This window comes from Blennius ocellaris (assembly GCF_963422515.1).
Source record: "Blennius ocellaris genome assembly, chromosome: 16".
NCBI lineage: Eukaryota > Metazoa > Chordata > Actinopteri > Blenniiformes > Blenniidae > Blennius > Blennius ocellaris.
Genome location: NC_137665.1, coordinates 10216907 through 10242886, shown reverse-complemented (window position 1 = coordinate 10242886; position 25980 = coordinate 10216907). Strand labels below are relative to the sequence as shown.

Sequence of the window (25980 nt, the reverse complement as noted above, 5' to 3'; positions counted from 1 at the left end):
GAGGACATGACAAAGAATTCTGTGACGAGGACTCTTGCAGCAATACTCTGAGGAACAGAAACCATGTCCTATTCTACTTTTTCTTTTTAATCCAGAACACATTGGATGAATTTGGTGAAAGCTGAAATATTTTTTACCTAAGAAAATGTACAAGTTCCATGTGTGATCTGTCTATTGTTATTGTTTTCGTCACCATGTTTTTTTTCCCAACATTAAAGTCACATACAGTTTGATCACAATGAATGAAAACAGGTGGATGATAAAAACCAATATCATCACATTTTTAAAATAGATGAGCTCAAAAATACCTGATTACTGTCTGTTTTTTAGTCACCCACACACCACATAGACTGCCTTTCTACCAATATCTAAAATAATCCTCTTAGCATGTCCTCTTTCAGTGTCCCTCCTAACTCAGTGTCCTCCACCCTCCTACACTCATCTCTTAGCGTCGGCACTGGAGTGCAGGCAGCTCTCCTCAAAAGTCAAAATTATCTCAAGTTTTCATTTTTATGAAGGAGTGTTAACTGTGTTGTTAGGGTCATAAAAGTACTGCTGACTGACTTACTCTACAATTACAATTACAATTGACAATAATGCGACAATCCCAAACAGGAGTAATCAGTTTGATCAGGTTTTGATCAAATAACATATACAGCCCAAAGCCAGCATATTTTTTTGAAAAATTGAAAGCTTTAGGTGAAGTTTTAGATGGGCCTAAGGCCCTGTTTGCACGACATTTTCAAGTAAAAACCCAACACTTTGATTGCATTTTGGTGGTCCAATTACAAGACAACGTTGCAGCCACTTAAAACGCAAGTTTTTGAAAATGGCTCCCAAGGTGAAAGGTTTTGCAAGATGTTCTGATTCCATGTCCTTGTAAACATGGGAAAGCACCACTTTTCAAATAGGGTGTGACCCCATCTTTATGGAAACGAGGGGAAATTTTACTTTTTGCAAATGCTGCTACTGCGCATGTGTACCACGGCCGTAGTAAAGTGTGCTTCTGCACATGCACAAGGAGATGAACAACAACAATGGCAGCCTCAGTGTCATGACTTCTTGTCCATATTCTTTTGGGACTCTGTATCTGTTGTGTATGATTACAAAAACAAACAGCATCCACTCGTGGCTCTACATTTTTTCTCACTTCCGTGTAAAAGGACTTATAGTCATCGAAATGCGACCGTGGATGAACCAAAACCTTTCTGAAAAAAAAAAAAAGATTATGCGTTTTATGTGAAATTTTGCTGTTCTTCAAATTCCCAAAAGCATTTGGATGAATGATGAAATGAAAACAAGTTGCAAAAGTTTTAAAATGGGCATATTTTAATATGCTCATTTTATTCCCTGGTCTGTTTCATACATTTGTTTTTCATTATTCTGTGACTAATATTTGCTAACTGTATTACAACACTGGCAGGAAAAATGGTGGTGTATAAAAAAGGCCACAAAAGTAACAAATGAAAGCTCTGAAAGCAAACCTTTTATTTCATTTTATTAACAATTTATGTAAATTGTCAGCAGTTCAGCCACGTTACCCAGAATGAACCGAGGCTTTTCATTTATTTTCTCAAGATCGACAGATTCTCTGGTTTGTCTCTCTTAAGAACAGGCACAATTGTTCTGGAAAGCGTCACATGAGCTCAGAAACAATTTCAGAAATCACTGTCTGTGAAAAAAAACAAAAAACTGTTCGAGTTGAAGTTGTATTCATCAGAAATACGGTTCAGAAACACAAGCCAAACCAGCCTTGACATCTCTTGATCAAACTTCCTTCATAGTTATTAAAATTTAAAACTATTGTGGCATCAGATAAATCGAGATCTGAAACGACAGCGTTTCACGGTCAATCAAGTGAGGGATTACAGGATTGCAAGTCTTTGCATCCTAGTTTTTGCTGGCTTTGTATTTTCTTGTCCCAGATAACAGTATCTTGCACCAGCCTTGCTGATTTCATTGAGGGACTGGGCATACTGTCGGGTGCTTTGTACTGATACAAAATAACAAAATCCCATGTCACACAAACCAGTTAAAGATTTTGAGTAAATGCAAAACATCGCTTTGCCCAAGGTTAGATAGGATCACACAGAAACCTGCTGTGATTGCTTCAGTTCCATGATCAGCAACTAAAGGAAACCTAATTTAGGTCTCAGGGTTTTTGATGAAGCACAGAGTCAAGAGAGCACAGATAGTGAAGGCTGGAGGAAGATCAAAATGTGTGTGTTTTCATTTAAGTAAAGCACTGAAACCCAGAACCCTTTGCACAAACTCCAAACCTCACAGACAGTCTTTCGCTGAAACAGGACAAAATGACGTTCCAGTGAAACACAGTTGGCAACGTTTTTAACCTTTGTACCGACAAGACTGTCAAAGTGACGAATGAAGAACTTTATAGCATATTACAAAAAAGAAGAACAACTCTTTATGTTAGTTTTCAACTTTAAAGTAACAATCTCAGAGAAATCCTCACAATGTTTCAGAGAAATCAACCAGAGAGTACAAGCTGATCAACTGCGTAGTCCATCAGTCTTACTGATGCTACATCATGACAAAGGGCTGACGTTTCAGGCACCAACTAATAAAGCCGCTGAAACACTGCTGAGGCCTCATTCCAGGCATCCAGAGCACAAATGTTGCATTACATACATCTTACACATATTCCTTGAAATGAGTTTGTCAATCTTTCAATAACCTAACAATCACCACCAAAAAACTTAGTGATCAGATCCTATCCCAACTATCTTTCATCAGATAGATTTTTTTTTCTTTGAGCTCGTAGAAAGTGGTCAGTATTTAAATGATCTGATTAGGAACATATTGTGATGTACACGCGTCCTTGTGGCAGTGAAATGAAAGTAAAAAGTGATTGAAAGATGTGTAATGTGGATACCAGACAAATAGATGTTCCCAGGCATCTTGCCTGAAAGTAGTTCTGCAAAATGTCCTCCTGAACCCCTTCTTCCAAGTGACAAGACACAGTTCTGTGAAATATATCCTGCGGTAATTATTCAGACTGAATTCCAGACCACGATATAGATAATAAGGATACAACACAGGCATGGTCATTTATACTCAGTAAATCATGTATGCTCATGCACACACAATGCATCCGTGCCTAAATAGTTCAAACTCACACAGATTATACAGACGCACAGATCCAGATGGTAAATCTTCTCAATGGCCAGAGAAGAATCCCTGACTTCCCACAGATTCAAAGACCAAACAAAGTGATGTATATTGGAAACATATGAGAAGACAGAACTATAGAATTCACTCAGGAGTTTACAAGATATCTTGAAAATCCACAAGTGTGAGAAGTGAGCTGTTGGCAGGTCACTCAGGTCTTCATCCAGCTTCATTCTGCAGGTTTATCGCTATTCTTTATTCAACTTCATTTTGCTTGGCATCTGTTGAGTAAACTACTTCAGGACTGGGGAGTGATGCAATATGTATAGGGTCAATTGTTTCTCATTACAGTTATGCACCTGCTGCACAACATCTGTGCATACATTGCAATACAGTCACAACCTCCAAAAAAATAAAAATATATATTTTTACAGAGAACAAATTCAATGTGATTCCAAGTGAAAATGGTCACATGCCACAAATGTTCTAATATTTTCGCTCTTCAATTCATTACAAGTTGTCTCATCCCAGTGTGGGCCACCATTTCCGACTCAGAGAAAATTTGGATATAATATTTCAATGAAACCCTTCAAGGTTTGAAATATTTAGTAATAAAGCAAAAAAAAACAACTTTCTTCTTTACATTTCAAGGGTTCAAACTCATGACACTTCACATACTGTACATACATTGAAAAGAAGCTGTCTGAGATCAGTACTAACAGCAAGATGAATAGAAGGCTACATACGCACTGTGACTCATGCACTGACAGAAACGCCCACCTGTAATTACAGATATTCAAAGAGTCCTTGAATTCCAAAAGATGATGTTTTTTTCACAAGAAGAAAGAAGAAATATCTTTTCCACCTTGACATGTTTATGAAACACACTTGCCATGAAACATGTTTTGGTAGAAAAAGCCTCAGCCTTGGAAAAAGTCATTTAAACACCTTGACACTTCATGCATGCGAAACGACCACAGCACAAAAACTCTTATGAGGCATCCAAACATACTGCCACTCACTGAATTGAGACCAAATTATACAAAACAAGCCAGAAACAAACAAAAACAAGCATGTAAAGATACAAATCTGCATTTTAAGGCAATGAATTACTTCAATGCCTAGTATTGCATTTAATTGTAGCTGTTTAATTATAACAAGCAATTATTCTTCAAGTAACAGGGGGTGTTGATAAAAGTGCGTGAGTGTGTCTCACCATGGGCATCACGGTAGTAAGCATGAGTGACACTGCGAAACCGCTCTTGTCCAGCTGTGTCCCAGATCTGCAGATAATAAGAGAGGAAAGTAAGCATTGACTAAAGTTTCTACCGTTGTCTTTTTAATGAGTCTTATGTTTGCTCAGTCAGCCTGTGGGAGCTCATTGTGTGGCCATCCATTCAATTTATCCCAAGAATTCTGACTAAAGCCTGAAATATGGAAATGAGATCTTTCAGAACTATTTAACATTCATTGACTTGTATAAAAAAAGATTTGGAGCACTCTGGAACACTGACATATCAGGAGGATTATTGTACTGAGAGCATGTTGCTTCTCATCTACACACAGAGACACGAGAATCAATTACAGATCATGTTTCTGTGAACATGAAAGATGTTCACTATTCCTGTAGCTCATCTTGCTTGCATTACTTGTACCACTGTTTAAGGGGTCTCGAACACATTTTATTTTAGGGGACACAGGAGTTCTATTTCTTTTTTTTTTTTCTTTTTGGTAAACACAACAATATTGAATAGAAATCACTTGTGGTGGTCCGGCCTCACAGGAATAACACTAATTAAGCCTTTCACCCCCCCCCCCCGTCAGGCAGCACTGTCTTTCTTCACAATTTAGCTCTGATGGCAGTTACAATTTCTTTTCTCCCCAGAGTCATCCTGTGCAGGTTGAGTGCACACTCAATTTAGATGGAGAGTAAAAGTCATTTTTGAACTGTATTTTTTTTGGGGGGGGGGGGTCGCATCAATCCCTCCGCAAACCCGGCCTCTGTTTGCCGGAGTAAATCAAACTTCTTACCTGCAGCTTCACTTTGACTCCGTTGATGTTCAGGACTTTATTCTGGGAATGAAAGCAAGAAGTGATGTGAGTGACAGTTGCAAAACTTAAACGAGCTTCCTAACTCGCAACAACTTTTTTTTGGTATTTGGAAGAAACAACCTTAAGTGTGTGTTTGTGGTCATTCACCTGCCAGAGCAGTCTTTATTTTCATCTACCTGACACACTCCTTTCCCCACTCTCCATCAATATTGCATGTGTCTGCCTCACTTGGACCTCTTGACGAAGCCTCGCTTCTCTCCTCCGGGGGATTGGCCTCCACTGCTCTCCTCACCTCCCTGTCTCTGCAGCTCATGGAGACTTTCTTCTTATCCCTGCCTCAATCCGCTCTGCAACCACGCACAGCCATGCTCAGCCGTATGGACTTGATTCTATCTGGTGAAGTGGCTGCCGAAAGGTTAAACAATCTGCCAGAAATGCTTCATTCAATATCACAGAATTTTGTTCTGACTAAAAAAGCAGAGGAGATCTTAACAGTTGGATGAATTTAAAATGCATTATGAGTAGTTACTCTTCCATATTTTTACACTTGACCTGTGAAAGGACAGATGGATGAGCTTCTCGGTGTTTGTGTCTATTGACTCCATCTGACTCTCACCTCAATGATTAATACGTCTCTGGTCACACTCGGGGAAGCGTTGCATTTTATTTGATTTGTGGTCAGAGCTCCATTTGGAAGACGTTCAGTTTATCATCATATATGAAAAAGAAAAGTACAAATCCCCTTCTGTACAAAAACAATCCTGAAGCAGCTCAAATGTATTTAAATTATGTTGGAATGGTCTTTTCTTTCTGGTTGTACATGTTCAGTGATTCTAAGAACAATTTGACTGTGCTTCTCAAAAATGTTGCCTGCTTCATAAAATTCAAATTTTTCCAATCAGCCTGGAGACCGATGTCGTCAGGCGTTGATTGTCAGAGTTTGTTAATTTACACTTTCTGTTTTGTTTTACTGTTTAGCCAGTGGAAACACACATTAACACAGTCAAACTGCAATTCACTGTCAGAATGTGCAGTTTGCATGTGTGCATCTACACGAGAAACACATTTGGTGGCTAAACAGTTTAAATTCTCAGCAGTATAGGAAGCACAAAAAGCTCACATCAATTGAACATAAGCAAAGGCAGAGTACACCTGACAATTCATCTCAGGGCAATACAACAAGATAAAGAGTGACACATTCATATTCACACTAAAGGGCCATCAATTAACTTTTGTAATTAACTTGTTTTTAGAGATAACCCCAAAAACACACGGCAGATCAGACCCAAACCAGGCACAAGCTTGCTGTGAAGCCACAGTGGTACCGGCTATGCCCCTGTGCAACCATTCAACCTGAGATAGTGTGAACTCAAGCTTTAAAACTTTCCAAGTAACCTCATCACCACATCATTTTCAACATTGACATCAGTCATTCTTTCACATAACAGATCAATAGCATAATGTCATTCAGTTGAGTGGCTAAGGCCTCCATTTACACTGCAGTGTTTTTAAGTGAAAATGAAAAGCTTTTTTTTTTTTTTTTTTTGCATTTTACTTCTTTGTTTATATGACAGTGGTGCTTGGAGCCATTGAAAAGTTTTTGAAAGTGATTTGGTTTAGTTTAGTTTGTCAAGGTGGAACTTTTCAAAAATGCTCCAACTTCATTACTGTGTAAAAACAAAAATGCAAAAACAATGTTTTCACTTAAAGGTTGTCTTATAAATGTTGTATGAAGAGAAATAGCGGCTTTTTTCTGGCCTATCTTTAAATGCACAAGCTGGCTTCATCAATACACCACTCTTCAGCCCAGTGATAAGATTAATCAATTTTACAAGTAGGTGTTGGGCTATATTAATAACACTGAAACAGAGATGGCGTTAGGAGACGTGGCAACAAGTAACTGCTGGGAGTTTTTTAGCATGGACAAAATTGGAGCAACTTGTATCACAACCAACACTGCCAAAACAAAGAAAAATGTGTGTTACAACATACATAAGCCTGAAAGAATGTCTGAAAAACCCTTTTATATTCCACATTTCCTGGGCATTCACAAAACCAATATATTTCACACCCAATTGTCATTCTCCTTAAATGAATATGAGTCACTGAAAAGACGAGGTCAAGACGTTCAAGGGTCCTAGAAAGCTGCCATTATGCGTTACATCACCTGGTGCCACGGCAACGCTCCAAAGCGTCCCCTGTATCGTCATCCTTTCTGGTTTTGTCCTGAGAGAAAGAAATGGTTGACCTTCGAATTTTTCGATCTCCAGGGAGAAGCAGTAGATATTCAGGGCTGAGAAGATGCTGCTAATCCTCCAACAGAGCTCTTAAAAACAGATATGGTCTTTGTTGAAGGCATTCACTGATCCACCTCCCCGAGAGCCACAAAGGAGGAATACTATACATATTCATGAGGGAACTCAAGCTGCAAGCCAGTATGTAAGTATGCTCTGATAAGAATCATGGTCTCTGAAGAATACCTCCTTGTTGTTGTTGCCGTCGCTAAAAACAACTAGTAATGTGCTCACAGGGCTCATGAATATTTAGTGACCCAGAAAAAGAGTCTCATGGTCTCACAGTGGTGAGAGTTTTGTTGGTTAGCCAGGCTTGATTGCACTGATAATAACGCTGGGATTGTTGAAAGGAAACACTTGAAATCAAGCTCAGCAGAACATAATGACAGAGACTTAATGATGGTGGGAATCATGGATGGAGTAGGATGAAACGGACAGCATTTGAGCAGCTTATCCAAGTGAGTCTATCGTGGCAGGACGGGGAATTAAAGGTATTGTGGATTAAAGACTGCCAATCACACTTCTAACAGTACGCTCATAACTTTCTCAAGCATCATCATCTTACACGCTCATGCAGCTCTGTGAAGTTACAACTGGGTTACGAGAAACTTGTTCCTCTTTACGTCAAGTTCCCCAAGCTGCAGCAAAACACCCTCCAAATAGAAGAATCTATTCCAATGCAAACAGCTTCAGGTTTTAGCAGCCAGACATTTCAATGTTGGCTATTTAATCTTGTTCTCCAAAGGTACACGAGTGAGAATTCACACTCACTTCACAAGGATTAGAAAATTACAAATGTATGAGGCGCCTTTGGAGGGGCTCGTGAAGTATGAGCCAATAAAACATTAATGGCCGCTGTATGATGGGAATAACAGGGGCATCATGTCCGCAAAAAGGTTAAGGTTTAAAAAAAAGCAAGAAGTGATGTGGCGCCAATCCTCAATGTCATCTTTCCCTTTGTTCTGACAGCTTGTTGATGTACACGGCTGCTTTCACAACACACACATGACAAAAGAAGTAATACACTGGAAAACCAAGGGCAGGGACAAATAACGAGGCAGAGCTCTACTCTACCGTCAAGACCGACTCCCAGGTGTCAAGTTTAAATCATGCTGACATAGACCTGAGTGAGGCACACGTTCCACCAGCTGAGGAAGAAAGACAACTGCTTTTAAATGTACATCAGTCCATCAAGTATCAAATCGTAGAAGCAAAATAAAATGCTGGTCAATGGTCTGAAGACAGGTGAGATGATGGAATGACCTGCGACTGACGCAGCTTCCACATCAAGTGGACGTTGAGATTTGATGTCAGGAAATGGAATTGGCCTAAAGAACAGGCTTTGAAAGCACTTGAAAAAAAATAGCTGTAATTGTGCTGGCAGTTGTGGGTGAAATGTCAGGAGCTTGCAACCTGCATCTGTGACAGTTGTGACCTTCTGCAGCTTGCTATTATCTCAGTGAACTGTAAAGTTAGTGTTTTTACGGGCGAATGCTGTGTGTGATGTGCAGCCTTTATGAGGGGACCATAGTAGAAGAAGATATTTGGGGTGATTACTTGCTATTCTTTCTTTCCGCTCCTCTTTGGGTCAGTATTAGCTTGGGCAGCGGTTTCAATCCCTATGACACTATTTTACAAAAACTTGTGATTAAGATGGACTGGATAGCCTCCTTGAGACAACTATCACACTATAAATGACACTGAAGCAGACTTGCAATGCAACCAACAGATGATGTGATTTAATGGTTACGTTAGAAATAAAGCTATAATTGTTGTGGTTCTAAGATTTTAGTAAAAGCTACGCATGAACAAGAATTCTTATTTTGTCTCTGACAGCTTCGAGTGAAAAGGTAAGTTTTGTGCCAAACATCTCTGACTGAGCAGCAGGTGTAATGATTGGAACTTTCCTGTTATTGGCTCCTCAGTTGGGTGAGCAGGTGAAGTTAAAAACAGCCTAATTGAAAAAAGCAATGGGCCTTGGGGGCCCATCGAGACTGACAACTGCGCAGCTTGAGAAATTAAGGATTCCTCCTCCTACTCTTACTGTGAAACAGAGCAACAAATACAAACAAGCAGAGAAATCTGGGTCTGGCAAAGAGTTAATTAAGTAATATATTGCATGCAAGCACATAGTCCAGGCTGAATGGCTTCATGATGTGCTCACGGTATTCTGTTAATGTGATGATTTCCTGTTTTCCCAGGGGAAATCAAAACTTTGCATTCAGGAACCGACTTATGAGTAAAAAAAAAGAAAAGCAGGCTCACTGTTTTACCTTTGCTACATTTACAATCACAGCCTCTTCTTTGTATGTCATGTTTTCCCTGAAATGTGTTGTGTTATGAATCCTCTCTTTGGCAATTTATACACATAAATCCACACACTGACTTCATAATGCTGGATGATCGATTCACGTTGTGACAGAGAGCCTGAACCCATTTAAAGATCTTCCTCGGGATATTTGAGTAAATAAAAACCGAAAGTTGGACGTTGCAGTTAATGTTTGTGATTTTGTTGTGAAAGATGATAAATATTCTCCGCTCGCTGGAAACTATGCAGTTCAGGCTGTGGGCTCATTGTTAACTGAATTTTTTATTTTTTTTTTCTGTGCAACTTTATCCGGTTCAGGGTTCCAGCTGGGTCCCAGCTAGTAAAAGGTGAAGGCAGGTGCACAATGTGTGAGGAAACTCAAGTGACCCACGCCTGAAAACCATGACATTTGTGCTATTAGGCATTTTTTTAATGATACAATCTCTATCAAATAAAGTGAACCAAACTTTCAAGCACTAAGAAAACCAAATTTCTTTACAAACAAACGCAGAAAAGTGAAAATGTTCAACTCCTTCCTGCTAAAGTTTTCTCAGAGAAGCACTTTCAAGCATTTTAATCCAACATCATCACTTTTCCAAAGAACAGTCCAAGGTCAATGCATAAGCTGCTGAGATTTATTAGTTTCAAAACTTCTGAAAGACATGTCTGAAAAACTGTGGAGACAAAAAAGACATACCACACAAACCTGTGCAAACTTCCAACTTTCCAGACTGTTCAGACATCATAACGTTAACCATAGATAAAACTGCAGAGAATAGGGGTTCTATATATAAAACAAGATAACTTCCCCAAGCACTTTTAATAAGCACACTGTGTAACTTATGATGCTTCAAGGATTTTGATTTGTGCACACACTCACACAGGCACAAACCTGCATTTTAGTCTGTGAAAGAAATGGTTTAATGAGAATCTTATAGATGAGTTTGTTCTTGCTGAAACAATCACTTTCAGGATGAATTCTCACCGTTTTAATTTACGTAAGTGAATGCTCTTGAGATACTACTTGGATAATTAAACTACACAAAATGAGGTTCACAAAATAGAAATGCTCACAAGATGCATTCACGAGCTCAGATGAGTTTTATTGATGAATAAACTGCACTTGCTTCTTGTTTTTGGACACGTCCGCCAATTGGTCCTATATTCCAACAATTCACGGAGCGGTTAAATATTCATGGTGCTCCTCAGGTCACGCCTTTCTGGATCCCTGTGACATTAGGGCAGCAGGTGGCAAAGCTGTTATTAATTACAAACATCTCCCCAGGTAGAGCTAAACTCCCACCCCAGCTTTAAAATTAGTAAGGACTCAAGCTTATATAGCAACAGAGTAAATCTGCAGAGCTCCACTTGTAGCAGCAGGTATGAAAGCAATAAATGTGAAGTTGAATGTGGCTATTATGCCCTATTTGCTCATACCTTTTAATATGCAGATAAATCTACACACATGCACAAGTCATTTTGCTACTATGTTTGCCAGATATAGTCACAGATACATACAATTTTACTCTCCAAATCATTATTGCCACTGAACGAGAAAAAAAAAATCAATTTGTCTTTTTTATGTATTTTCAAGAAAAAAAACCAATATTATTGCTCTATCACTGGCATGATTGTGCTTGGTATTTTGATTTCACCCACTCAGAAATTGCAGCAAGCAAGCAAACGTGCAGGCGGACGAGTGGATAAAAGATAAATCAGTCAGCTGTTCCTATGAAAGCACAAAACATATATAGAAGCAGGGGAGCAGTGAAGAAAAAAAAATAACCCATTAAGAGTCAGGGGATGGACTTTCAGTGACATCGACAATGGACAAGTCAGAGAGGAGATGAAGCTTTCAGAGGGGAAGATAGTCAGAATCGTCAAGTCACAGCTTGAATTTTATGATTGGTCCATTTCGTTCCCTTTCTTGCCAGCACTGCCTCCCTCCCTGCTGTCTTTTTTTTTCTAGCTGTCAGTTTTCCCTTTCTGTTTTCATTACTTTGTCTCTGAAATGCAACATCTGATGGAGTCTCATCATGTGACCGTGCAAGCTAATTTAATTTTGATGTCTTAAATACGGTGGAGTCAATATGTATTCCTCACAGCAGTATAAGTTTGTGTCAAATGAAGTTGAAGCCAATTCTACTCAGTATATGTTGGAAGTAACTATTTTCAGGAAGTTCCTCTGCATCAGAAACATTTTGTTATAGAAATAAAGCACTGAGTCCGTGCATGGGATTTTCATCAAATCACATGTTTTTGTCGACAAATGTCAAGCAGGCATCCAAAAGCTACACAATCATTTATATTTTTACACAAGAGGGAAATGAAAGACCTGGTCTTCAATCTTGAAGCAAAACAAAATCCTGAGTTCATGCAGTTGAAACCTCCAGCTGAGTCGCAGTAATGACATTATGACTAACATCTACTTGTGGCATGAGTCACTCTCCCAAAACCAGGGCGGGTGTGAGTCCACATGTACAGCACATGTATATGCAAGTGAATCATATCATGTTTGTCATTTAATCTATTTCAGAATCGGTGAGAATTCCTCCGTTAATGAATAAATGGTGCAAAGGATTAGCATGATTCACTTGCATATATCTGTGTGTCCAAGCAAGTGCTGCCCAACTCTGAGTTATTTATTTGAGTCCCACATTAGTACTGCAGTTAATAATTTCTCGTCTGGAACGGATTTTCTTTCGTAATCATCAGGAGCTTTTTGTAGCGCATAAGATATGACAAAAGCTTATTTATTAGTACATCTTCTATGCCTCTTTATTCAATTCAGAGCAAGAATTGATCCCATGGGAGGCAGCAGGGTGCAATCGGTCCATCCACAAGGCAAACACAGACACAACAGTGATTTACTCTCCCCATTTAACCTCAAATCCATGTTTCTGCACAACAGAAGGAAACTAGAGTACCAACAGAAAACCCATGCACACATGCATTTTTCCACCCAGTAAATGCATTTAATGATAATGTTTTTTTCAATGATTTGACACGTTTCTCAGTGGGGGAAAAAACACTCTTCCGAGAATAGGGCCAAAGTGTAAGAACAATACCTGCCAGTCAAGAAAATGCATCAAGCAATATTAGTCATTATTGTTATATTCAGCTCAAGAAAAAAGACCTATATAGATCGTTGCTTAAATCAAATACTCAATTATATAGACCAACTGTTGCCGAGTCAACAGTAAGCGCTCAGTCATCAGCTTGTTTTTCCTGTGAGACACATTTTTTCAAGTCTTTTTTCTTACTTTATACATTGGAGCCAATACTTCCTGAGCTGAGCAGCGATTCTGGCGGCACCGCGTTTTGAGAGATCTCTGGCAGGATCCAGTCAAGTCTTCACAATGCTTCTGCTCCAGCAGTGATGCAGGGCTGACAGTAAACACTGGGTAGTTACAGTCAGTAGACTGAGGTAGAGATGCCTGCCCAGATCTCCCGTGGTTCATTAACAGCTGCCACATCTGCTGAGCATTGTTATCTGTGTGTGTGTGTGTCTGTGTGCGTGTGTGTGTGCGTGTGTGTGTCACTGACAGCTACTAAATGTGTTGCATAATGTGTGACTGAAAGGAAATGAACCTAAACCTCACCATCTTCTCACTTCATGAGTTAACACAAGCGACACAGGCCGCTTTTCCAAATCGATGATCTATTAATGACCACACTGGTATCTCATGCCAAGAATGATAATTACTAACCAAGTAAATGTTTTTTCAAACATACATAAGAGCATACTTTCTTTCCACACTATGGATAGAGACTTTACTCTTGAGCTGTCTTTCCTATAATAAACATTATCTCTTTGGAAGGGCAATCAAAGTGAAATATGTCTAATCTAAAATCAACCAGTTGGCTATTCATCACTTTTCCAAACCCATTTGCCTACTAAGCTGTTATCAATTCTATTGACCACACAGCGAGGCCCCTGGGACACAACTAAACACTGTTTGCTGAATGTCGACCACAGAAAATACTTTGCGTCTCTGTGATGGGTCGTCCAGCTGGAATCACTGCCTCAGCATTATGTGGGGCAAAGGTCAGGCAGAAAATCAATATACACTGTTTAAGTATCAGTGAGAATGAGAGAAAACAACAACAACCTATCATTTCCACGGTGGATCGTTGGAGGAAGATTGTAAAATGGCGAATGTTTAGAGCTGTGGCTCCCAACCTGGGGGGACAGGGCCTTTTGGAGGGGGGCAGAAATCAAAGTGGTGGGTGGATGGAGTGAGACTGAAGGCGGAAGATTCATACTGTTATGTATATCGTGCATGAACATCCACAGAAAACATACAAAAAAAAATTGGAAACACTATATTGTGGGAAAAATTGGTAAGTGAATGGTTGTTGTAATTTGTTGGACACAGGAAAAATGGTTCAGGTGAAAAGATCTGATTGCTTTTTTTGAAACATAAAACAAAAAGTCATGGTGAAGTGCCACAGCAGATCTGATCTAAAATATGTCACTTGTTCATGGACTGTATTTATTTCCAAAACAAATACCGTAACTGTGCCACAACAGATTCAGAGAAAACCCAAGCTGGGGGAGAAAATAATACATACAGACGATATTAACTTGGCTTTTATTGTTTTGTACTGGGTCAACGTCTAATTAACAGAGTCTAATAATAACTATGGGACCACATTCATTTATTTACATAACGCTATTGAATCTGAATCTGAATCTGATCTATTGCAAAATGACTTTCATGGTATTAGATAATGGAGATCAGACCGGCCTACACAGTGAGGTCATAATGGAGACAACTTTATCAATAAATCTAGACCAGTGAGCACCAGCATTACATACAGCTTGTATGTCTCTTACTTTAACCCCTTTGTTATGCCGTAAAGCCTCCGTCCCAGCTTCTCTCAACCATCCACGCTGCTGCACCTTCCTCTTTGCTTTCAGCAGAGATGACTGGACCTTATACCCTCAGTGCCATGTAAATATAACCACACTGATGAAAAAAAGATCTTCAGCACCCCTGACTCATTTTAATTATCCACCAAGGCTTTAGTTCCTCGAACTGAGTAAGCTTCAGGGGAGGAATGAAACTAGACGTATATCTCGTGTCTAAATGTTGAAGTGTGTCATAGAAAATTCTCAGAATTCCCTCATTCTCTTTTCCAGACCGGTGGGAAGATAACATGGACTACAATTTACTGAAATGCAAGACCACAGTTAAAAACAAAAACAAACAAAATGCTTTCTCACATTATTATCTTAAGATTAGGCAATTAAAATGTTCAGTGGAGGTTTTGCAGAGGACTGATTCATATCCCCCCACCCCCACATACATACTGAGTACACCCAAAAATAACATCAGAGGAAAGAAAAATATGAATCAGTGGGGCTCTCTGGTTTGCGTTAAAACTCTCCTGCTGTGCTTCTAAAAGAACATTTGAATTTAGTACATGAATGAGACCCTGCGCTTGTGTCACACTGCGGTCACCGTGTCATTGATGTCACTGGGAACACAGACGGTAATAACCTAGCATGTATTGGATATAAATGAGTGTAATTAAAAATTAGGGGGCTTCTATGAGAAGTGAAGGTGATTTTATAAAAGTGAGTTTATTAATTTAAAGCAGTTTTTTTTTGCACATACCTAGCTTTAATATCTAGTATCAGGTTTAACATATTTTTGTTGAGAGAGAAATATCAATTTTTACTTAATCCAAATATAACAAGACACAGGAGGACACACAAACAGTTCAGATCAGGACTTTCCTGGACTGCTTATAAAAATGCTATCACAACAATGTTAAGAAGATACCAAATCATCTTCTCAGTTTATGAAATTTTTTGACACATTTAAGTGTTAATATAATTAAAACGCTGTGGTCAATCAAAAATCAAGTATAATGTCTGTGCCACAAACTGCTGTGCCATACAGTGTGTGTATGGGAGTCGTGAAGTTTCACTAAGTGATGAACAAGCAAAACTCATCAGCACACTAAAGGTGGACACAACACTTTGCAAGAACAGAGAAATCTCTCGAGGAGTCAATTCATCCATCAATAATAATGAATATGATGGTCTCTCTTCCATTGAAAATTGCATTTTCTCACAATTTTTATAGCAACACACAACCTTCTGCTGTACGATACTGTTCAACAGATGCTCACAAGGGTTTGGTCCCACAGTGTGTTTGCTTTTATTCAGACAGAGTCGGTTGTAAGTCATCCAGAAGAGTTGGAACACCTGTCGGAATTAAAAGCAGCAACTTTTAAGACTTGATCAATCTCCATTGCTGCAGAACAGCTCTAAGTTGTTCAACATGTGAAACACAATTCTGGATTTTTTTCACTCACTAATGCATGTCAGACCATCATGGCTGCAGCTCACAAAGCTATCTTCACTAATGTGGCACTGCAAGGGTAAATCACTGTGTTTGTTGTCTTTGATGGACACAAGACTTTAGTCACAACAGGATGAATCAGTTTTCCAGATGTGAGCCATGTTACATGAGTCAGACCGTTTATGGACGACTCCCAGATGGAGCGCTCTATGCAAATCACTGGATGATGTTGTGTTTTGTTTTGGGTTTTTGTTGTTGGTCTTTTTTTTTTTTTTTTTTGCTGTAGATGGTTGTCTGTGTTGATTGACTTCATATTCACAACAGAATATATTCAGACATCTGTGGGACAACAATTATCTCCCAGCGTTTTATTGGACATGTTCATTGTATTTTGGTGCATGTCGCATGAATGCAGAAGATTGGTTATTGTGCATTTTCTTCACATTATTAGGCAGCGGTGAAGCTATTGTCATGGAGGTCAGGAGTGGTCATGCATCTCAATCAGAGACGGAGTAAATTTAAACACAATGAAGCACAATGTAGAAAAATTCAACACGGGAAAAAGAAAAGCAGTTTTTTTCCCCCCCTGTAACTGGTGGAGATGCAAACTTTGCCAAAGACAAGAGATGCCCTCTGAAAACCTTGAGCAGCTCACAAGAAGAATACAATTGTGCATGCAGAATGTGCTTTATTGTTCTCTTCCCTACAGTCTGTGAAGCAAATCTGTTTTATGATAACGCGTGTAATATTAACCATATCCACATACCAAGAAACATTGTCAAAAGTTTCAATTCATGAGTGTCTTCTCTCTCCTATAAAGCTGTGAGGACTTGTTTTCTAAAGACACGAAAGCTGAAAGTACAAATACATGCACATGTGCACGCACACACAAAAAGCACACACAGAAAGCAATAAAACTGAGCTCTTTTTGATTAAAATCAGTAAAATGACGTGGTGTAAAGTGACCACTGCAGAGGAGAGCAACAAGCAGTCCTTAATACTTGTTCAGTGATGCACTTCAAAAATGTCCCATGGTCCTATAAATATTTAAAGATTAAAGGCCCAATTTCCACAGCAGCATTTCCAAGTGAAAACAGAATGCTTTTTGTTGCTTGGAACCACTGAAAACGCAACTTTTGAAAATGAGTTCTAAGTTCTCATACAGTCTCAGTCATCCATTTATTACACACCTTGCTGATACTACTATACTTTATCGATCCTCTTCTTTCATTGAATCCATTGTTTTGATAGTTAACATGGTGGTGTGCTTTTTAATACGTAAAAGATTCAACTTGCTCGTGGCAATAGAGCAAAGGTCAGTCAAACAATTGTCCAGAGTTTGAAGAATGTCTTACACTCCATCCTCACCAACTTCATTATCAATGCCCGTCTTCCTGAATCAAGTGAACCATGTTTTTTATTGCGTAGGGAGGTGAAAACTAATAGTTTCATAATACGTCTGTCACTTGGGGTGCTGTGGATACAACCGACAGCTGAGAGCTGCACATTTGTCTCTCACTGGAGGTGAGAAGTGAAGCTCTTCCACTCACTACTTCCTCAAATGAGGGACAGAAACACTGCTTCTGTCCAAAGTCATGAAGTGAAGTACATTGTGGAGACAGATTACAATGAATGGTTGGTTGTCAAGTACACCGTGAACAGCAGGAAGCTTTGTTGGAGGATTTCTTGTTACTTGGCATTTCTGTGAGCATCCTTGCATTCTTGTTCTGTTATATGAAATATCCACCTCCAAATATGCTTTATTTATTGGCTGCATAGGACAGTTTGGCACCCATTGCAAGCTAAAAATGTTGTTTTGTGCTGAATACAATCACAGAAATCAAATTTACAGCCAGCGGCTTCATATATAATTATTATGGATGTGAAGAATTGCGGCTGAGTCCGGTCCCTCGGTGAATGAAAGTCTGGTTGCAGTAGATGAGCATAGACTGGTTGACATTTCAAAGATTTCAGCAGTTTCTTGATGGATTGCTGCACTTGTTCACCTTGTGCACTTCAGAGGAGTTTAGCATGACAGCTCATGTCTTAGTGCTCTTTGTTCACATATTGCAGGCATAAATTCAAAAGGGCTCAAAGAGGCCATCGTGGAAATTAACAACTTATTGATAGTTTGAGTGAGGATTCTCAATTTAATTAAGTCATGTACACTATGCCTTTGTTAACTCTCCCTGCAACTGTTTACATCACATTAATGGGCCACATTGTTGCATCTCATCATAGTCAACATGGGGATTTGTAGTTGATTCAGTATTAAACAGACTGTAATGACACTGAGCTGACTACCAATTGTGCTCCATAACTCAAAGTTAACTCATTTTAGAGTAACTTTCACTTGAATTATAATGAGCAGTTGTTTTATGAACTGACTAAGATAATAACCAAAACATTTTTGTGACAGAAACTTCAACATCATCAGCAAGAAAACCCCAAACATTTGTTTCAGAAACTAAGAATCGATGTAACACTTCTTTAAGATTTTCATATTGATGCAGATGTATTTCTCTTTTTCAGCTTCATATCACTGGATTGAAAGTGAATATATTTTTGTCATAGATGTACATGTTGACTTGTTTTGTTGCTCGAATCAACCTATTAATATATCCATTAAGTCTACATGAGAGGAAGGAAGGCTTTTCCAAAAGAGGCATTTACGTTTGTCCTCAAGAATGAGCTTGCAATTTGGTATTCTGCATAAGCTTGTTTTCCACATTTAATGGGAGCAATGTTTAACTCAGTGTTAAATCAAATTTAGTCATTAAGTGTAAAAACAACCCATCCAATTACTGCTTTATATTCCCTGCCAGAGATGCAGCTGTGTGCCCCGATGAGTTGGAGCTTGAATTTAAAAAATGGTTTTTCGACGAGACCAAAGCTAGTTTATATTTAATACATCCTGCATAGATACTTGTAGTTTGTTTTATTGATGCTACCATCCACACAGTGGAAATCTAACCTCGGACCTTTGTAACTAGAGATGGATAAGGTGAGTAAATGTGCTACAGAACAAGAGAAAATTTGAGAGAGCAGTGACATTTTTTTTAATTTACATTTTTAAATTTTTTATATTTCTGTTTCTGCATAGAGTCAACTTTTTACCTCAGAGTTGAACTCAGCATGACAAAAAAAAAAAAAAAAAAAAAAAAACCCACATGAAAGGCCATTTAGGAAGAAAAAGTGAAATCTGGATCTTGCAGCAGCAGTAGCAGTAGCAGCAGAGGTCGTTTACACCCACATGATGTCTTGTGGCCAAGCAGTGAGCGATTGAAGCGCAGAGAAAGGAAACTAAAATAACCCAAAAAAAACAGTGTATGCACTCAATCTACATGAGAAGTCTGAGAGCTGCACACTGGAGCATGACAACAACCTCAGTGCTCCGGTCTAACACAGTCACCTGCTCTCTGATTAGCATGTGCATTTCTATAGCAAGAGATAAACAGCATTATACCTTGCAAGTGAACTCTACTCTGGCTCTCTTCTCTCGCTGAAATAAAAAAACAGAATTCATGCGACTCTTTAATTATCAGAAAGGCCATATTTATATGTGAAAACACAGCAGTAAAAAAAACAAAAAACCAAGACATATGTAAAAGGCAAAAGGCAGGATGTTAATTTTCAGTAAGTAATAGTCAGTAGTGAAGCCAATAGAATGAGATATGTGTGCTATGTATAGAGATGTTAGACCATAAATCAACAGCACCATTAGCTACAAACTGTCCATTTCCATGTCTTTCACTTATATGTAGCCGTAAATGAATAAATTGGATGAAAGAGGAAAACGAAGCCTGTGTGTTATTTAATGGATAATATTGGATATTTGCTATTTATTCCCTTTCTTGTTTGTGATTGTACACCATTTCTATTTGTCTACATAAATTACAGGGAGTATTTATAATGAAATTCAAGCAGAGGGTTCTATTTTCTATTCAGGTTGCCTGTATTTTAAGCCTAACAAAGCACTGGTGCCGCTCTGTAATCCGGAGAACATGTTGAGTCTTAAATGAGATGAGACTACAACAAACAAGGGGAGGGAAGAAAACCTTGTGTCTCACTGGAGCTTTGAAGTGGGAACCGGATCACATCCCTACATGAAGCAGCAAATAGCTTTCCCACCAACTAAAAGGGATCAAAACCGTCTTTCCTAAAAATAACAATCACTCCCTGACTCTCTCTTCGTCTGTGTATCTTTCATGGGAAGACAAACACCAGGACCTTCATGCTCTTCTGTTCAAAAAAGCCATGCTCGCTCAACTTTTCAAAATAAACTTCTATTCAGTTTTTGGATTTTTTTCTTTCACGCATTTATTCATTTAACACATGTTACCTCCGCGTGTATTGTCATCAATTACATCAATGTAGATATTGTACATTTTGTGTGAAGCATGAAACACAAGCTACAAAATGCAATCAAATCAAGTACATGCAGTCTGATCCAGGATGATTCTTATAAGTTCAAATATGTTCTGTTCAACTTGTTGCTGTAAACAACCATTGAACAAGAAACCACACAGAAGTCAGTTGGTTGCTTGTTGGTAGCTCTGTGCTACACTGCAATTAAATCATACATCGATACACAAAAAAGAGCTGAGCTAAGCTCTGGACTTGAGTATGAGTTTTACACATTTTCCTCTATTCGTAGTAAATGTAGCAGGTAGAAATTGCTGATGAAAGCGTCCTTTTTGCTTAGATAGGCCTCAACATCAGCACTACAGAGTGTTGCAAGAGGCATTACATAAGTAAATAAATTAATAGCTCAACCACCCACGAGCTCGCCATCCCACACACAGGGCTATATCATGGTTGGACACGCACGCACGCACGCACGCGCGCACGCACGCACGCACGCACGCACGCACGCACGCACGCACGCACGCACGCACGCACACACAAACAATGTGTCAGTCCACCGTGCTGCTCTGGTCCAGAACTGGTTTCAAAACCATCCCTAGTTCACAGTCCTCTACCTTCCACCATACTCTCATTTTCTTAACCCAATCGAAGAGTTTTTCTCTGCATGGCGGTGGAAGGTTTACCATAAGTGTTGAGTTTAGAAAACAAAAATAGAGACAAATTCAATTTAGAAAAATAAGCTGCAGTGTAAAATACTACGAGTAACAGGTGTGATAGTTGCAAAATGTACAGAAAAAGAATAGTCTTGATACATTTAGATCAAAGCCATTTAAGTAACATGAGAAAAATATAAAAAATATAAAAAAGAAATATAAGGAAGTATTCAAATAGAAATCAGTGCCTGCATGTGTTTGTGCACCTGCACATGTGTGAGTCATTCAGTGTCTCATTGACAAAATATCACCTGAGTATGATCATCAGAAAAGACGGACAAGTTCCACCCTGATGGCTCACCAGGGAGCTAGAAACTGGCACATGATAGACATTGTTATCACCCAGGGAGACTGAAAAATGGAAGTATGTCAAACTAATTTAAGAAATCAATATCTTATCTTGTGAGACTCATGATACAGGGAATGCTCACAGCTCTGAGGCACGTTAAGACACTGATAAACTGTGAAATAATCTTATTAGTACATATTTTAAAAGCCAGTAAAAGCTAAGCTGTATAAGCATTTCTATGCGTGAAAGAAATGTGTAAATGTTTTTATTGTTTTTGACTCACCCTAAAGTCAATGCCCACAGTGGAGATGAAGCTGCCAGCCAGGAAAGCTCCATCTTTGAATCGGACCAGCAGGCAGGTTTTCCCCACACCAGAGTCTCCAACCAGCATTACCTTCAAGAAAATCAAAAGTTTAAGGCAGGAGTAGCTTAAAGGGACACAGTAGGAAAATCCAGCCATATCTCTGATCTACACAGGGTGGCAGTGTTCTGTCACTTTGTACAGAATTTGGAGAGTATGAACTTTTTTGTTGTTTTTACTAGTTGTAGTGGTCCAGATGTGCAAGTTGTTGATGGCAAACAATATTGAACCTGCACTGGCTTTGGCAATTGGAAATCAAATGTCTTATACCAAGTGTGTTACCATTTACAGCTCGCCCATATTTTCGATGCTTAATCCAGGGCATTTTTGGTCAATAGGGTATTCTTGCATGTATGTTGAGTAGCCAAGAGCCTCAGTCTCTGTTGTTTCATCTTTACTTCCCCTGCTGTGTCTCTGAGTGACTCAAAACACTATCTTGTTGTGCAAAACCATATTGCAGGACTAAATGAGCTGGATATAAAACACATAAAAATCCTTGAGATGACATCCTGACAATCATTTTGTCACCAGTTTGCACATTACATCATGCATCATTCCAGCCTGAGAGTTAAAAACAGCAATCAAACTTCATATGAGTAAGAAGATGCTGTTGCTCATATATAAATATATATCAGTCAATGATTCTTTGTCCTCAGAACATTTGAATCATTTCGCTAAATTAGTCCTGGTGCTTGGCCAGCGAAGAGGGTGTACATGAATGAGTGTGTTACTGCTCACTACGGCCACCAATAGATGTCTTTGGATTTCTCTGTATGTATGTGTTTTATAACTGAAGAGCGACAATTGTAGGTTTATATAATCCTGAGCAGTGATTGGGTTGAACGGGACTGAGGGAGCCTGTCTATGGAAATCTAAAGCCCCTCCTGGGTCCTCTGGGGAAGCAAATAGGAGATGAGCGATGTGTGGTAGATTGAATGGAGGCACACTAACAGGGTCACTGAACAGACATGCAACATTGCACAGAGGTGTGAGGTCTTCCCCTGGACTCCCACATCACTCATTTCTTCTCTCAAATATGTCTTTTCAGTTCTCACACCTCCTCTCTGCCGTTCACTTCCATTCTCCTGTGCACTCTCCATCAAGCAGCTCTGCATAATCATGCTGTCTGCAGATGTCTGAGATGAGCTACCTGCCATTCTTAATTCCACTGGGTCACAAATTTACTGGGATTTCAAACAGAATATGAATATGATTTATATTCTGTGCAACATAAAAAGGTCTATATCAATCTGAGACCTCCTTTCTGAATAGGTAACCATGATGCTAGGGATTTGATTGTTATTTAGGTTTTACAGCATCAAAGTAAATATTGAATCAACGAATTTAAGAATTTTTATATTTTAAGTTCTGCTGTTTCGTCTTTACACAACCTCTTAGGTCTTATCTCTGAGTCAAAGCATAGTGGGAATTGCAGAGGAGAGGCAGTTTATCAGCTTTGATATGTGTACATGCCTTCAATCAAAGGGAATTTATAATTTATGATAAAGTAAACCCACATTTAAACAGGAGAATGTATTTTTTTTTAATGCACGGTGTGGTAATAACACCCCTTCTGCCAATGAAACAAACAAACAAATCAACAAACAAACAAATCAACAACTAAATAAATAAAGAGCTGCAATTAATAAAGTAAGCAGCTTATGGAAGAAGCAATCCAGCCATGCTAAAAAGGCAAGACCAAGCAATTTCTGCTCACATCAAACAGGTGCTTTAAAAAAAAACACAGAGTAGGTGGCACAAGTCCCTTGAAGCCATGTTGGGAGTGCATGCTGAGAGCCTGTGGGTGTGAGTCTGTGTTTGTGGTGAAGTGGTACAAACTATGACGAGCACAGCAGCGTTCTGCACACAGCCTTGGCCATGGTGGGATGCGCACCTTTGCACGGTATTGATCGTCTATTTACACAGCTGCTGTTTAATGAATAGAGGTTGTAAAACGGACAAACAACTTCAGTGAAGAAAAACAAACCAGAAATAGATTGCTGAACGATACATTGTATTACATTAGAATAAAGGTTAGTTTTGTTCTAGAGATCTTATAGTATGGCCAATGCGTAGCCTACGTTTGGGTGAGTGACTGATGTGATCCTGCATCCAATGCTCATCAACAATAGCAGACTTCTCACCTTGAAAGCGATGTCGTAAAACTCGCTGCTGTTGCTGATGGAGGGTCTGCTGGGATGGACCACCCCGTTCAACTGCACGATGCCCGGGCTGCTCCTTGCAGCTTTCCCCGTCCCTTTCCCGGAGGGACTGCCTGCGGACGGGCTGCTGTTCGCCCCTTTGCCTTTCACTGTCTTCTTGCGAGACATCCCAAATAAAAAAATTCCCAAACTATCTTAGGTGGATTTTTCAGGAGAGTCAAAACAAAACAGTCTCCCCCAAATGCGCGCCAGGTATGGATTCGAGCCGAAAAGTTATACGGGCTGTTTTTGTTTTTTGTTTTTGTTGTCCTTTCTTCACCTGTGCGTCAAACTCATGTTGCTGCGTTTGTTTTTCCTCTTGGTGTGGGAATGAAAGTGTCACAAGCCGCTTCAGCTGTTGATATGCTGCCTCCAGGTCTGGATAAGTTGCTCCTGTTAGGACGGCAGCTTCAGCTCTCTGCGCGCCCGGATCACACGTGATGAGGCGCGCAACAACCAGGAGGGCACACGCACTGAAAGCCTTTCATTAAAAACTCATCATTGCCTCACATTTGTAGTCAATGGTTGACCTTTCACTCATCAGCACCATTTGTATTAATGTGGGTAAACAGAGGCGCTCCAGACTTTCACGATACTGATAGGCGGCACAAGACGCTGTCCATGGTGCTGAATAAACGTCGGAAAAGGGATAGATTCGATGTGTAATGTATAACAGTGCAGGACTTTGAATTATTATGAGACGCAGGTGTGGAATAATCTTCTATTTGAAAAGCGCCTCAGTATATCGGAATGAGTGCACGGTGTATTCTGCATTAAAAAACGAGAAGATATATAAAAAAAATATATACATAGTCAAAAGAGTGATGGCTGAAAATATGAATTGAAGTACAACCATTGTTAGATTTAGTAAATGTAATCTTAAATCTTGCGCAGAGTATAGGTAATCATAATTCAATGTACCTTCAATCACTAGGCTAAACAGTTTGCAAACCTTGGTAGATTAGAATTGTTTTTTCTTTCTTTCCTATTATAAAACATCAAAGTTTTAAAATGTCATACTTTATTAATCCCCATTGTGAAATTCCTTTTTTTCTGAAGTTACTCACTCTATTTCTTGTTAAAGGTGGACAGCCACATAACAGTGCTCTGGGGAGCTGATCATAAGGGTCATACTTGGGGACCTACAATGGTGACCTGTCTGCTGTGAGAATCGAGCCTCGGATATTAAGAAAACTTGCCTCTAGGCCACTACAACCACCGTGCCCCAACTACTACAAAAATACAGAGCTATGTTGTATATAGCAATTGAGATTGTGAACGATTTCATTAAATATATTTAAGTGGATTGCATGGTGTGCATTTTTGAGTGATGATTGAAGTACGTACTTGGAGAAAATATTGCATAATTACAAATATGTAAGTATTTTGATGAATTATATCTACCCTATATTTGGTGGACACAAGGCCCCAAACTCACAAGGCAAGGCAAACTGTCAGTATAGTAATCCAAAACTCTAACAACAGGAAAAATCATTCATTTGAGAGATGAGGTCAAAAGACAGCAAATGTTTTAAAAGAATGCATTGGCTGAAACTGAGGTAACTCAACTCAGAAGGGAAGTAAGGCTGGAAAGAAATCAATGTACGCATAAGATGAATAGGCAACAAGGCCGATGCAGAGAGCAGGACATATTGTATATACACATGGGTACTTAATGATGCACAGGTGTACACAACCAGGTCATCAGGGCAGCTGCAGCAGCACCTGGGGACATGATAATACATTACCTAAAATAGAGAGTTAGAGCAAAGGCACAGCAGTCAAACCTACAAACCAAAATAACAATGAAACATAAAGTAGGCGAGGTCCACAGATATGACATGAAGAAACTCACAACTCATTTATTTAATAGTTTAATAAAGACACAGCCATGTTTCTATATATTTTCTACATATTTTCACCACATATGTGTCTGCTATTTTTTAGA

General features: G+C 39.2%; 1 protein-coding gene across 1 annotated transcript in view; it reads right to left on the bottom strand.

The window, feature by feature from the left end:
• LOC308141417 (ras-related protein Rab-26-like) overlaps positions 1-24161 on the bottom strand; it is a gene marked incomplete at both ends in the record, with an annotated part of 44046 nt that extends 19885 nt beyond the window's left edge. The window contains 4 exons of the mRNA XM_080511575.1: positions 4346-4412; positions 5161-5202; positions 21754-21864; positions 23976-24161. Of these exons, the coding sequence (XP_080367701.1) occupies positions 4346-4412; positions 5161-5202; positions 21754-21864; positions 23976-24161 (406 nt within the window). The remainder of the gene's footprint in view (positions 1-4345; positions 4413-5160; positions 5203-21753; positions 21865-23975) is intronic.
• Positions 24162-25980: the final 1819 nt, after the last annotated feature.